The sequence below is a fragment of the Epargyreus clarus genome, unplaced genomic scaffold, assembly GCF_041222505.1.
Source record: "Epargyreus clarus isolate Ecla_fem2 unplaced genomic scaffold, WU_Ecla_fem_2.2 ptg000018l, whole genome shotgun sequence".
NCBI lineage: Eukaryota > Metazoa > Arthropoda > Insecta > Lepidoptera > Hesperiidae > Epargyreus > Epargyreus clarus.
In genome coordinates, this window is record NW_027332226.1 from 5,143,953 (window position 1) to 5,158,100 (window position 14,148).

Genomic DNA, 14,148 nt, shown 5'->3' on the forward strand with positions numbered 1-14,148 from the left:
CGACGAGTGGACAAATACGGACTTCACTGTGTGCAATTAAATCATTAAGTCGCTCGGTAATAGTAATAATGAATTACATTTCTCATGTAACGTGCAATCAACAGTCAAACGGCCGACGGAAGGTGTTCCGAGAAATTGAATTACTTTTTAGTTTATTCACACTGTATTTTATATGTTGTCCGAGTTAAAAGTCACTTTATTGCCTTTCTAGTAACATCTTAATTAATTCCCTTGTAGATCTTTTTACTACCTTATACTACATACAATATATGTAGTAATATTTCACTTAGTTGTAAGTGATTAAAACAGTCTAAAATAAACTTTAATTTGAATGGAAGCACTGCTTAGATGAAATAGTTATACGGGTTTCTCTTTGCCTTCTTGTTAAGCGCTGCTATGTTCTGATTTGAAGGCTGCGGTAAGGGAGACATACTTTTCCGAGGCGTTCCAACTTAGATCTCAGGGCTAGCGGCGCATCTATGGCCAGGTAGGAATCTTATCCTATAGGGGGTTGATTACTGATGCCCATAAGCGGCAGTAGCCACTTACCATCCGGTGGACTGCATGCTCATCTGCTACTCCTATATTATAAAAAACCGATGTCATCTAAACTGGAATAGTATACAGTATCCAACTTAAGTAGATCCGCATAACTATTATTTATTGAGTGTAAAGCATAATTCCATGCCAAGGCTTACCGTAAGTCCTTTTGAATGTCTCGTAAGTGGCTAACCTTTATGTCGTCAGCAAATTAAATTATACTCTAACCAGAGCGAAGCCTTAGAGTATTATAGTTTCCGGTGTACCTGTGTTGCTTAATAGAATATTTTGTAGACTATACTTATAGTAAGAGACTTAGGCTATGCTTTGATTTCAAAATTTTGGTAAAGCATATTTCAAATTAGTAGGCAAGTTTCAATAAGCCTTTCAAGAACATTAGCAATTAAATTTTCTCTAGTTTGACTGTCACACGTCACACCCACTTCTTTTCTATAACAAGTGTTATATAAACGATTATTTGTTCTCGTTTTGAAGTGCGATAAAGGACATACGCTTATATTTAAACCTACTCCTCAAGGAAAAAAAAACATTTATGGCTGATCATAGATAAGACAATTCAAATCAATCCTACTTCGATTTAATTAAAGATGTCCATGAAGTGGATACTATCCACTTGCCATCAGGTAGATTGACTTGCCGTCAATTTCACAAAAAGTTTATTGTAGTCTCGTGTATAGGCCAAAGTCAACATAAAAGTTCACTGTACTGGCCACAAATACCAAGCAACAACCAACATCAACAATTAGTCGATAATATCAGCAAGTTCGTGACAAAACGCTCAGCGAGATGTTAACAACACGAAATCGATTACGTTCCAAAATCGATTTCGATTTATTGTGGAGCACATTTATCAACACTTCGTTAAAAGTTACGCCTCGATTTCCAAATAGTATTGACAACTCGCTATAAAAATGTACACGTATGATGTATGGTCGTTTTGTAGAAAATGCTATACGCAATGCAATTACTCAAAAATGACACGCAATAAAACTGATCGATATCAATTAAAACGAGCGAAAAGTAACTCGTTCTCGAGTAACTTATTCTTTGAAGTCGTATTAGTCCTAACCTGACTGAGCATTTATCCATGATGTAACATTCGATAGAACTGTGTTATATTTAATCTCCTGCTAAAATCAGGTCTACCGTATTAAGCTTCGTATTACAACTTAAATAATGTTGTTAAATCAGCATGCAAAACAATCGCGTGTTTGGCCGTGGCCCTTGGTTAATGACCCATGTGACAGACTATAGTGCAGGTGTATCAAGCTAACTTGTCACCCAGGGCTCCAAGGTCCATTATAACTCAGGGGGCCTACCACCATCTTTAAAAACCATGATTGTTCAGGCAAGTTTTATTGCAATATTGCATCAACATTTTTTTGTTAGTACCACGACCTCCTTAAAACAGTTTTGTTTTATTCCTGCCCAGTGATGTAAAATAATGAGTAATTACGTAACTAGTGTCATCTCTTTCGCACAAGACCGTGGTGTGATGGTGATTGTGTTCCGTCATACGCAGTTGGACAAACTTTAACCCTTATTCATTTTTCGCTTATCCACTGTATAAAATCAACTGAAATTGACATATTTTGCTTAAAAAATAGATTTCCTGCAAAAAAAAATTCAACTGACATCGTACAATGCTGCTTATTGTAATATTGTAAAAACAATCTTACTTTAACGAGGTTGTGGTACGAAATTTCAATGTATGATTAAAATAATATTGTTTTAAGTGATGGTAGTAGGCCCCCAGGTCGAAAAACTCAAAATGTTTTAATTTAGATCATCTATGCTGATCTGTCGATTTGGTTATAATTTGATTACTGACTAATAAAATCCATAAAATTTTATGGTTTTTCCTATATAGTAAAACCATGCCGAGTAAGGACCCACGATCTCCTATTAACTCCATAGTACGTATGTGACCAAATCACAAAATACGACTCGTAATGTTACGAGCGTAGAAAGCGCCTTAAGTGTTTTATTACCCATTATACTGCTCGCTTTCTGTTACATTACAAGTGAGTTACAGGTCATTCTTCACCTTAAGAACTAAATATATCGCGTCTAACCTCATATCCATCACACTTCATTGCCGCCCGCCCAATCCCTATTTGCATAATTCTCATTTAGCGCAACAAAAGTATACGAAATGTAAACGCGCATGATTTTTGTATCTTGATAACCTTTGCGCTAAAGAACATTTTATTGTTTGGTGTTGAGGAACTTATTAGTTGAATAATGGTTAAGATTAATGGTTCGTTAAAATGGCGCTCGAATTTTGTTTATATTTAGAAGGAAATATTCTCAAGGCTATTGATTTGAATAAATGTCAATGTCAGTTATGTTCTAAAATACATTTTAAATTCAGAACATGTTTTTTTTGTTTTTGGTTTTTTTACATGACAGATGTTCAAAGGGTCTTTAAAAGTTCTAATACTTTAATTAGAAACAAATAAAGGCACTAGATATGTTCTACTAAGAATTTAATTACGCTGTAAAAGGACTATTATCAAAACGTGGATTTCTATTGATGCTCCTTGTAAGTAAGGATAACCATTCAGGCAGACATTTAAAAACTGTGTTCATGATTCTGATCTGGATCTAGGTGTTGATGTCTTCATCTTTGTGTGCCAATAGCACTAAGCTCTAGTTAATTATTGGGTCAGCTCGCCCTCCGTATTTTGTCACGGAACTTATCGCAGGCCGCTTAATTAATTACTACACTCGTGACTGACCCCATCTTACTTACTAATTGCTAGTTAATGAATTTTGGACAGATGGCAATGATGTGGAAAAATTGCTGCTATTTTCTTTCTCTTATTCTTGTTCATATTATATGTTTATAGATTTTAGGTATACGTAATGCATATTGTAGACTATATACGAGTGTTATATTTCAACTATCGTCTCACCCGCATGGCGGAGTGGTCAACATTCCGGTCTAACACACAGAGGTTCCCGGGTTCGATCTCTGGTCAGACAGAAATCTAAATAATTAAATTTGATTTCTGGGTCTTTTTGTATTCATTTATATTAGCCCATGTCACTGCGACGTATTGGAAGTATGAGTGAAGAAAAAGCGTTAGGATACACCATAAAAATGTCCACTTAAAATATGTTAAATAAAAAAGTTTTTTCACGTTGAATTATTAAAAATATTAAGAAATAAATTAAAGATGGGATTAAAGGAGTTTTGATAGAGAACATTCATATACTTTGAAATATTGTGTATTAGTTTTGCTTCGGTTTGTATACGCACCATTATCATCAATTCAAAAAGACAGCACTTTATCTAGACTAACATTCACCATATTTCATTACAATATGAGCCTATTGTTGGGACAAATGCAGCCACTTCTACCGAATACAAATATGGTAAAGGTTCAGTTATGATATCCGTAAACACTGGTACTCACCAGGATTTATACGCTAAAACTGTGTTTTAGGCCTTTTCATACTGTACCGTACACTTACTTAATATGCTGCAAGTACGCGACCTAAAAGTGTTATCACCATCGGAACATTTGCTTACGCCGAGGTTGTCGTCACGATCTGCTACATTTACATAACACATAAGTAGATGTTGGAATACCGGTGCCTTTCCAGTTACGCTTCAAAACTCACATAATGTCAAAGGTACATGTTCACCATCACACACGTTTCGAATTATTTACTCTATTATTAGATTATATTATTAACTTAATATCCATGCTTTTAGAGCAAAAATAAATAAGTAAATTTTATTATGAATAACGTCAGTAATATTCAAAGTTCCAAAAAAGTTAAATTCCTCTTTCCTTATCGTTATCTCTCTTTCATAAATTTAGAAATAGTAGTGCTGTTAATACCACTTATAAGACCTACTATGATTAACCCCAAATAAGTCATGCACTACATGTGGTCGATAACAGGTATATTGGTGTTCTTAAAGACATCTGGTATATATACCTAATAAGGATATAATAGTATATATATATATATATATATATATATATATATATATATATATACCTATGTAGTATTACTATATTACATATCATTATAATTTGTTTAAGTATTTGAAATAGCGCTTTGTGAAGGTCTATCAGCAACAGCCACCATAAACATCAGGTTCAAAGGGTCAGTTCGCGTGATCCTCGCCATAAAGTTACGTTTTTGTGATTACTGCGGCGATACCAATAGGGGTCAGGATGTCAAATACACCATGTTAATAAACCTTAATAAGTCAGTTAACCGTTTCTTAGATCAAAATGATTACCTGTTACGGCTACTCTATTTAAACCTTATCTACCTAATTATCTCCAATCGAGATAACGGAATGGAGTATTATTTGTAACAATTAAAATCTCGTGCTCGCCGAGCTTCGTGGATGTTCAGCGATCGCGATGCTTACGATTCTATTGTTGTTTTATTTACTAATTCATCCAGCTAGAACGTCCGACCAAGCGTAACTAGAAAATAAAATGGTTTAAGAATTACTTCATATTTTTTTACGTTTTCTTTTTTTTAAGCCAGTAGTTTACCTGACGTTTAATGGCCATCGATGATCATGAACATGTTAGAAGTAAACTGTTAATGAGGATCAATTATGTCAATGAATCTGTAATAGACACCAAATAGAAACACAGAGAAGGCAAACACTGAGAACTAAATTTCCTTCATGTAAGTTGGTCTTAACATAATTAAGTACACTTCAACGCGATGCAACACCGCGCACATACAGCAATATATTTTGGGGTGCTAAAATTATATCAGAAACGTTTTTGAGACTAAAAAGGTAAATAAGTTATGACTTATTCATAAATATGTTCTATGTAATACTTAATAAATCTTTGCTAAGTTTTATTATTTCCCCCACAAATTTTTCCATTATTATCATATTTTGAGTCCTCTCACAATTGCGAAGACATGACTGCAGCAGTGAAACTTCAAAATTTACCGAAACAATAATTACTGTTGTTTTCTGTATAGTAGTGGTACACTACCACGTCTCGTTATCGACAGGCAATGTCGAACATAATTATGGAAGCCGGAACGGCGAAAATCAATATTATTGACCAGCGGCCGACACACTATGTCGAAGCCGAAACAACTTACTCACTGAGTAATCATGTTTGGAATTTACCAACGGATTATGTAGTTGTCATCGACCCATTACTATCCTGTTGGGTAAAGATCTCCTCGGAGTGAAAGGAGTTCAGGCTATTGTCCACCGGGCAAACGTTTAAAGATACTTATGCGTAAAATACTAAGTATAAAGAATTTCTTATGCTTTTTAATTTTTGTGAAGCCAGTTTATGTTTTCCTAAATCGTCGTAGTTTCTGAAAACACGATTCTTCTCTAAGGGTGGACATCTTAGAGTCCTGGACGATGCTATTACATGGTGCAAAAGTTTAAATTAGTGTATACTTAAGAGCTTAAAGAGCTTGTAGCTTATCTAATCTAATAAACTTTAGCGATTAGCTATTGATAACAACGATATACTAATCTTCAACTTAGAATCTGGTAGAACCATTTGTGACTCCGGCGGCACCACCACCACACCTATTTCTTTCTAATAACAGCAGTGTTAGGCGCTACTGTATTCTGTTTTGAAGGGTGTGGTAAGGGAGACATACTTTCCCGAGGCGTTCCAGCTTAGTCCTCAGGGGTAGCGGCGCATACCTTTCAATATACCCTTATTGTACCTACTACATCTACATAAAGAGGTATATTTTTAGAAACCAAATCAAATTAATTGATTTGATTTATACCTTGAATTTCATTAAACTGTACGATGAAATTTATGGGAGTTAAATTAATAGCTGCTACGAAAGGCCAGTCTTTCGGCATAGTAATAACACTTTGACCCCACATTGTAGCCGAGAATGAAAACTGAGTAGGTTATTCAGAACCAACTCGTGGGACCTGTAAATATGCAGTTATTCGATCTAAGTGTATTTGTGTGATATAAATTTAATTGTAAGTTAAGTATCTATATATGTATTTCACAATATTAAAATTACTGGAAATATTAATGCTGTAAAATTTTCATACTTCATCCTTCATATGACGTCATACTTCATATGACGGGTTTGTGATCACATTTTGATTAAATTTTTAGCATTAAACGAAATTGCGCGTGCTGATGTAACACATAACATATTTGTATTATTTACTTTTTGTTGTTACATTTCTCCGTTAAAATCTGTTTGAATGCATGAAAAACATTTTATGGATTACGCTAAATAATATAATACTTATTCTTGAAACCCATTTATATATATATTTTAAGAATCTGTGACGCTTAATTATGTCTTAATTCCATATTTTCTTACTACTAAATAATAATGAAGTTTGAAAAATCTAAACATAGATCGCGTGTAACATATAATGAAGAATTCTTGTTTTACTAAGCAGGGAATTTGTAATCTCTACCCAATATGGGATTAAGTTAATCCGATCGTTTCGAGTTACGGATTTCTTACCTCTATTTCTATAAAATTGCCTTCCAATACAAAGAACGAAACATTTGAACATCGAATAGCTGGAAACTGAATTAACACTAAAATTTTATGAGGGACAGTCATGGTCTGAGAACCGTGACCCTGTATCTCAAATCGATCGGTCAGTGCATAGCGGGCGTTATGAGATTTTACGAATAGAGATATTAGAATTTATAATAAGCGCGAGGCGAGCTATCGGCTCGCGTCCACATCGTACACTTGCAGCTCTTTCATACTAGCGTTTTAAATTATGCTTGCTTGATGTACAGAAAATAGGTAGAGAATTCTACTAATACTGTTTTCTTAATTCAAATCGGTTAGTTGCGACAGAACACATCTCAAAAAGTCTTCATACCTGTGTGATATTTCGTCAGTAAATTGTCAATTTCTGTAGAATTTTCCTTTATTGTAGTCACATCCACATAACAACTAACACAGAGTTGTTATCATTATTTGAGTACAGAAAATAATTTAAAGTGATATAATAACTCTTAATAGAATCCGAATTTAGCTGATTATCGCCGAGAGTCTAAAGCTCGTACAACCGCGTTTCCAAGTCGCCAGTAAGAAAGAACTGTTAGTGCTATGGTAATGGGGAGCCGTGACCAAAACAGAACAACGCCATTACGTGGTGCACAGGGGTCAGGCAGCGACATCGTGCGGCCATTGCCGCGTATCCCACTGGTGTCTGGTGCATGCTTCCCCGCGGCTCTCAGTACTCCCGATCGCCGGAACTCTATAAACCACTTTGACAAACGATCCTTCATACCATACCGATACGGATTCGGAATGTTTCAGCACGTTTGTTATTTATTGTCTAAACTGTTATACAATTAATGTACTCGTAGCGCATAATATGATCTTCTGTTTTATATCGGCAATCCTTGTTTTGTACCGAACTATGAGCTTCCGAGTTAGGACTTAACTGTAAATTTGTTTTCACGTACCTATGTACTAATTCATTTCGCATTTTCATTGGTTGCGCAGTTAGTGTGGTTATAAGAATAAACGTATTAAATGAATTGTTACGTTATTCTGCTTGCTTAGGTAAATTTGATGTTACAACTCTGAATATTTTTGAGTTAACAAAATGTTCCTCCTTATAATTTACTTACATGAAATTCGCATTAAAATTATACATATTACCCATTAACGTGCATTTCCATTAGCTGTGCAAACAATATTTAATTCGAAAATGACAGGTACATAAAGTATTATATGTATTTTTATGTACTATACTTAAACTATACGTTATAGCCCGTGGCGTCATTTTACAACCTTTAAATATCTTTTGTGAATAGCCTCAACCACAAACTAAACGTCGTGGTAACGTGAAGTTCGATGATTTAAGCCGCTATTGGGCCGGGACGCCGGGATAATAATCCCTTAATTACGTTCCCTTGGTTTCCCGAATGATCGAATGGCAGTAATTGCTTTTCTGTCGGCTAGCAGCGGATTTGATTTCGTGTTGAACGTGCGCTTTTCTGCAAACTAATATTCGATGGAACTGAGCGAAAAATGTCTTTATAATTTTAATAAGTGATAACTAGTTTTGATTTCGATATTTCACAGTGACTCTATCAGTAAAAGCGTAGAGGTCAAGGCATGTCTGTTTATGTCTAATCCTACGGCTGACTACCCATTTGTTTCTGTCGCCTGTGCAATAATTACGTAGACTACCATCTTTTCGTTTAGGCTACTGAATAGTTGCTTAAGCAGCCGCCGTTCAGACGTCCCATTAGTTGCTTAAGCGACAGACGAACACAACCCTTTATTTAAAAAAAAAACTGTCAACAGTCGATTGTCTACGCGTATGCATAGATTCTTGAGCTACTAAATAGTCGCCATGCAATTTTTTACAATTACGCTATCCATTACTTTAGTACTAAAGCCAGCAGTTACTTAAACCATAGTAGCCACTGCGCGGTCAGCCTAAATATTACACTTATCCGATAAATTACTAATTTAAAACTCTATTTCTTTTCATTTCAAGCGTAACATTAACCATAGTGGTAGATACTTAAAAGGCAATGCAGTAGATATTAATACTGGTTTCCATAATGTTAGCCTATAAGATATTATAGTAGTTGTTCACGCGACAAGATTTAGGGTTCGCTTTGGAAAATATTTCACCTTGGTTCGCGGCGCCCGGAAACTAGCGCCTAACGTGGCTCTGAGAGCTTGCTATAAACTGTACGGAACTCTATAGAACTCTATGGAATTTTAATAGGAATTCCTATACTTGACATACTTGTGTGTAATTTATTCATTTAATACATAATAGTTTTTCATTTGATAATAATCTCACATACAGTCTGATATCGTACGCTGATGGTTTCAGATTCAATTCCCTGATAGTCTGTTATTTAAATAATTAATTTTAAATTCCGTTCTTAGTCTTTATTTGTAACCATGATAGTGATAAGTACTCTTATGTATGTATTAACGATTATTTATTGCTAAACAGTTTGTCTTCAGAAGCAAATCATTTCATTTCATGTTCTCCTCGATACTGGGGATCCACATAATCTCTAATAGCCCTGATTATAAAGAGCTATCTATTCAGCATATTAATTATAATAATGTTTGAATATACTTGATATTCGACCGTGATGGTCCTATTTGTTTGTATCAGTTTGCCTGGTTGCCAGCAGGCTTACATACATGTGAAGCAACCACTTCTGTCCGCAGGAGTCGCAACGTATCTGTGATTGACTTTAAGTAGGTCCATGTACGACCGTGCCCACTTACAATGAGGTGGACTTCAAGCTTGTTTGCTGCTTCAATCCATTAAAAACTTCAAATTTAATAATAATATGAATGCAACCTTCACGGCATGATGTAGAGTTCATATCGAACGGTGCCATACGGTGGATGTGTCGCAGAGGCTCTGCAATAAATTACGCTACAGGCTCTACCTATATTCGTCATTCTCTACACCCATATCATGAATAAACCCGGGACTTTGATCTGGCAGATCTGACAGACGAACTGATTGACTAATTATGTTTGAAAGGAGTTGATTCCGCCTTAGAAAATTATTGTTTATTCAACGGAATATCTGGAATACACACTGGCTGTTTACTGTGGGGTTAACTGTGCCGGGTTATCCGGGCTATGTTTATTTCTGATTTAATATTTTTATTTTTACTTATTAAAATATTTATCTTGTAACAAGGATTACAGAACTCTTCGCAATTTTACTGAGTGACTTCACTTACGTATTTCATATAACAACAGAATAAAACTGACATTTAGATTTGAAGGATGTGCGAAAGTTCGTTTAATAGTTTTTGAGTTTATCGCTTATATAGACAGAGGCGGCAGGTGACTTTATTTTATATTATTTATAGATTCCACTATTTACCATCTATAGCAAGATTACATAGGATAAAGTCTTCACAATTTTCCTGATCATGCGGCAATCACATTCCAAGCTCATAAATTTTCATCAAAAGCTCATAAATGTATACGAAACTAAACTGAACACTGCACTAGGTAGACGCAAGAACATATACGGACCAACGCTTCCCTTATTTGACGCCTACAAAGAGAAGATCAATATCTTCCTAAGCTTGGAAACTAAAACTTGAAAGTGTCACATTCGATATGTACGGTTTTGCTATTGTTATATTGCACTGTTTACCGGAGTGTCATGTTCAAAGAAATAAGTACTTAGATTGAATTTAGGTGTATTTTGGAAGCATCATGGGAACTATTCTTTACTTCAACTTTACGTGGAATCAATACAGCGGTAACGGTAAAGTTATACGTAAGATGAACAACAACCAATTTGCCATGTGTATTTCTTTTAAGCAGGAAAATCTAGAATAAACGAACAAGTTACCTTAGCATCGTATGAAGTTATTAACGTTCAAATAAAATCTGTTAAGAATCTACAGACACTTTAACATGTCCTCTCGATGTTTTCATCCTGGTGGTTACTTTTACCTATTATTATTCTGTATTAGATCTTGTATGTCAACTGTTTTATTACGTTTCGACTTAAGACGTGTTAGTCAGTACATTAAAAACATGCAATATATAGTTATGTTTGTAACACAAGGATTAATAGCGTAAAGTGATTAAAGCTCAAGTAAACCTATAATCGAATACAGATTAACACTTTACGTTGCAAAACATAATAGGTATTACATCAGTAAAGATGCCCGGATACACCATTACGGTATTTAATCACGTTCATTAGAAAATATACAGGCAAATGACACGGCGTCCGAAATTGAAATTTTAAACGAGTTATTACCTGCAAAGCTATAAAGAGCGGGTGCTTCCTGCTTGCACAGAAGCGGAATGATTTCATAACACCATTTTCCCTTTCGCAACTCGTGGCGGTTGCGGTATCCTTCAGATGCGCGTAATTTATAATTGAATGTGGGTACTTCCGTCTCACGAATGACGGGGTCATTTAGTTATGAAACACCATCGACAAGGGTATAGGTGCGTTATGTGAGGTTTACTGAGAAAAATCGATTTAATGTTTGTGGTAGGTATTTCGTAACTATAATTTACATTAAATTTCGTAAATCCTATAATAACGTTCATAAATAGCTCCGGAGTGTTCGAGTTATAAATAACTTCTTTATTCTTTATTTTACAGAACTTTACTGATATGTTACCGCGTGTTTCGATTAGCTAGTAGGTATATTCCCGTATTCTTTTGAAATATCGCTTTACATTTCCTATGTATGTTTTTAAATTATGCCAATAAATATCGCGTAATAATGCTCAGAATTTGATTTCCGTTAATTCCATAAGAAAATAAGGTTGTTTCCTTGTGATAAATTAGAATGACGGTCTTTGAATATTTGATCAGAAATCAAGAATTAAATATACAAATCAAACAAGTTCTTTATTTATAAGTCGTTACATTTTGTTGACGATTATAATAACAAATTTGTTTTAGAAGTTTGTTTTCCACGACTTACGTTGACCTAAATTACTAAATGTTACTAAATATTATGACTTAATATAAATAAACGTATGAAACCCACGTATCCATTAATTATACCTTTGTTAATAATTAATCTTGTACATAATTGCAGTGTAATTTGCAAGTCGTTTATACTGATCACCTGTGTAAATGACGTCTTATTCCTCCTTGGTATTACATTCATATGGAAACAAACACGATTATATTCTCTACTCAAGAATGAACACATTAAATAAGTATCGTAGTGTAATTAATGATATAATATTCATGTAAACCCTCTTAGCTCTAATCCAATATTATATTTTGACTTACAAAAACCTTGTGTTTCACTTTAAACTGATTGTATAATTCAATTATTATACGCACGTGCTCAAAAGCCCTGTAAAAAGATATTCTTAATAAGAATCTGAATATGAGATTAGATTTAAATATTTTTAAAGTCCTATTTTAGGATTACACGCCCATAGGGTATTTTTCGGTGATTTTCTTTTTCTATTGGAACGTAATAGGAAGACAGTTAAAATTTTCACAATGAATTTACTTGTATAGTTGCTATGATAACAAATACTACTTAAATAAAATATATACTTTACTAAAATAAAAAATAATAAAATGGCGGTACGGAATTCTTCGTGTGCGAGTCCGACTCGCAATTGGAATTTTTTTAGGATTCCACGCATATAGGGCTTTTTTTCGGTGTTTTTCTTTTTCTATTGGACCATAATAGGCCATTAATAGACAGACAGTTTAAAATTTCATAATACCTTCATTTTTCACTATAATTTCAATAAAAATGTATTTTCCTTGTCAACAGGATGACGTTTGCAGCGGCGCTGGTGTTGGTCGCGGTTGTGTTCGGGAGCGCGCGCGGCGGCGAGCCAGTGTTCGACCCCAGCACGCTGATGCGGCTGGTGCTGGTGCCGGCGGACGCGGCCGTCGGCTCCGTCATCTACCGCGTCCGCGCCTCCGACCCCGACTTCGACTACCCGCTGCACTTTGAGCTCATAGGTATGTCCAACACGTTACTAAAGATTCCTGGGCTTGTTGCTCCGGCACTAGCCGCATCTCTATGCGGCGAATTTCTTGCCATTTGTCTAGTCTACGTGCCTATTTCCGATAAATTAAAAAAAATATGCTAATCGTGATAAAGTGATCCACCGACAGGTACGGATGTCCTCCTAGAATGAAAAGGACTTACGATATATAATATCATGCATGGCATGTGCGGGTTCACATACCTTTTAAATATATGCTAGATTCGGAGGAGCTAAGAATTGTCAGCGTAGACAACCATACGACAATTACCTGACGGAGAGGGATCCACAACATTATAATAGTTATGATATAATTGTGATTAACAAATAGGTACCTAAATTTAAAGCATTTTTCCAGGTCAAATGGGTCGCCTAGACATCGGCATCGAGTCGCTCCCGTGCACCCGCTACAACTCGGTGTGCCAGGCGAACGTGATCCTGCTGCGGCGGCTGGAGCCCGGCCGCTACGTGGACTTCAGGCTGGCGGCGCGCAACACCCGCGGCCGCAGCGCCCGCATCGCCTGCTCCATCACCGGGACGAATACCACCACGCCAAGGGACACCATCTTTCCACACCAACCTGGCATTATTCTTGTTCCAGAGGTTTGTAGAATATTAATTTTGGAATTATTTTAATTGTGACTAACACTGCAATATTTGAAAGTGATAAAAATTTAGAACTACAAATTAAAGAAATAAGATGGAAGCAAAGTATTATAGAAGCTATGAAAATATAATTAATTAAAAATTGACTTAAAACACATTATTGTTAAATACAGATACTTTGCTACAAAACTATTTTTTCTCAAAAAAATATTCTTATATTTCGTATCGAATATCTTAGCATTTGGTCATTGTGTAGGTATATTGCTTGGATATGATATATTATAACATGTATTATGGACCGTACTTTTACCATCGCTTATACCTACCCTCATTACAAAAATAAAGAAGACAAAAAAATCATCACAATATGGCTAGCTACATCACTAGCTGTCTTTACTCTCATTTCTCAGTATTACTAATAATACTGTCTATACAATTCCCAGAAAAAGCATTGAGTGTAAAAACATTCACCGAATTACGATTTTGTAAACAAGAAGCATGGAG

The 14,148-nt window shown here is 35.3% G+C and overlaps 1 protein-coding gene across 1 annotated transcript in view; it reads left to right on the forward strand.

Moving 5' to 3' along the window:
• Window positions 1-14,148, forward strand: part of Cad86C (Cadherin 86C) — a 149,054-nt gene that overhangs the window by 116,627 nt on the left and 18,279 nt on the right. The window contains exons 3-4 of the mRNA XM_073083131.1: window positions 12,819-13,012; window positions 13,397-13,641. Coding sequence (XP_072939232.1) covers window positions 12,820-13,012; window positions 13,397-13,641 — 438 coding nt within the window. The 5' untranslated portion in view covers window position 12,819. The remainder of the gene's footprint in view (window positions 1-12,818; window positions 13,013-13,396; window positions 13,642-14,148) is intronic.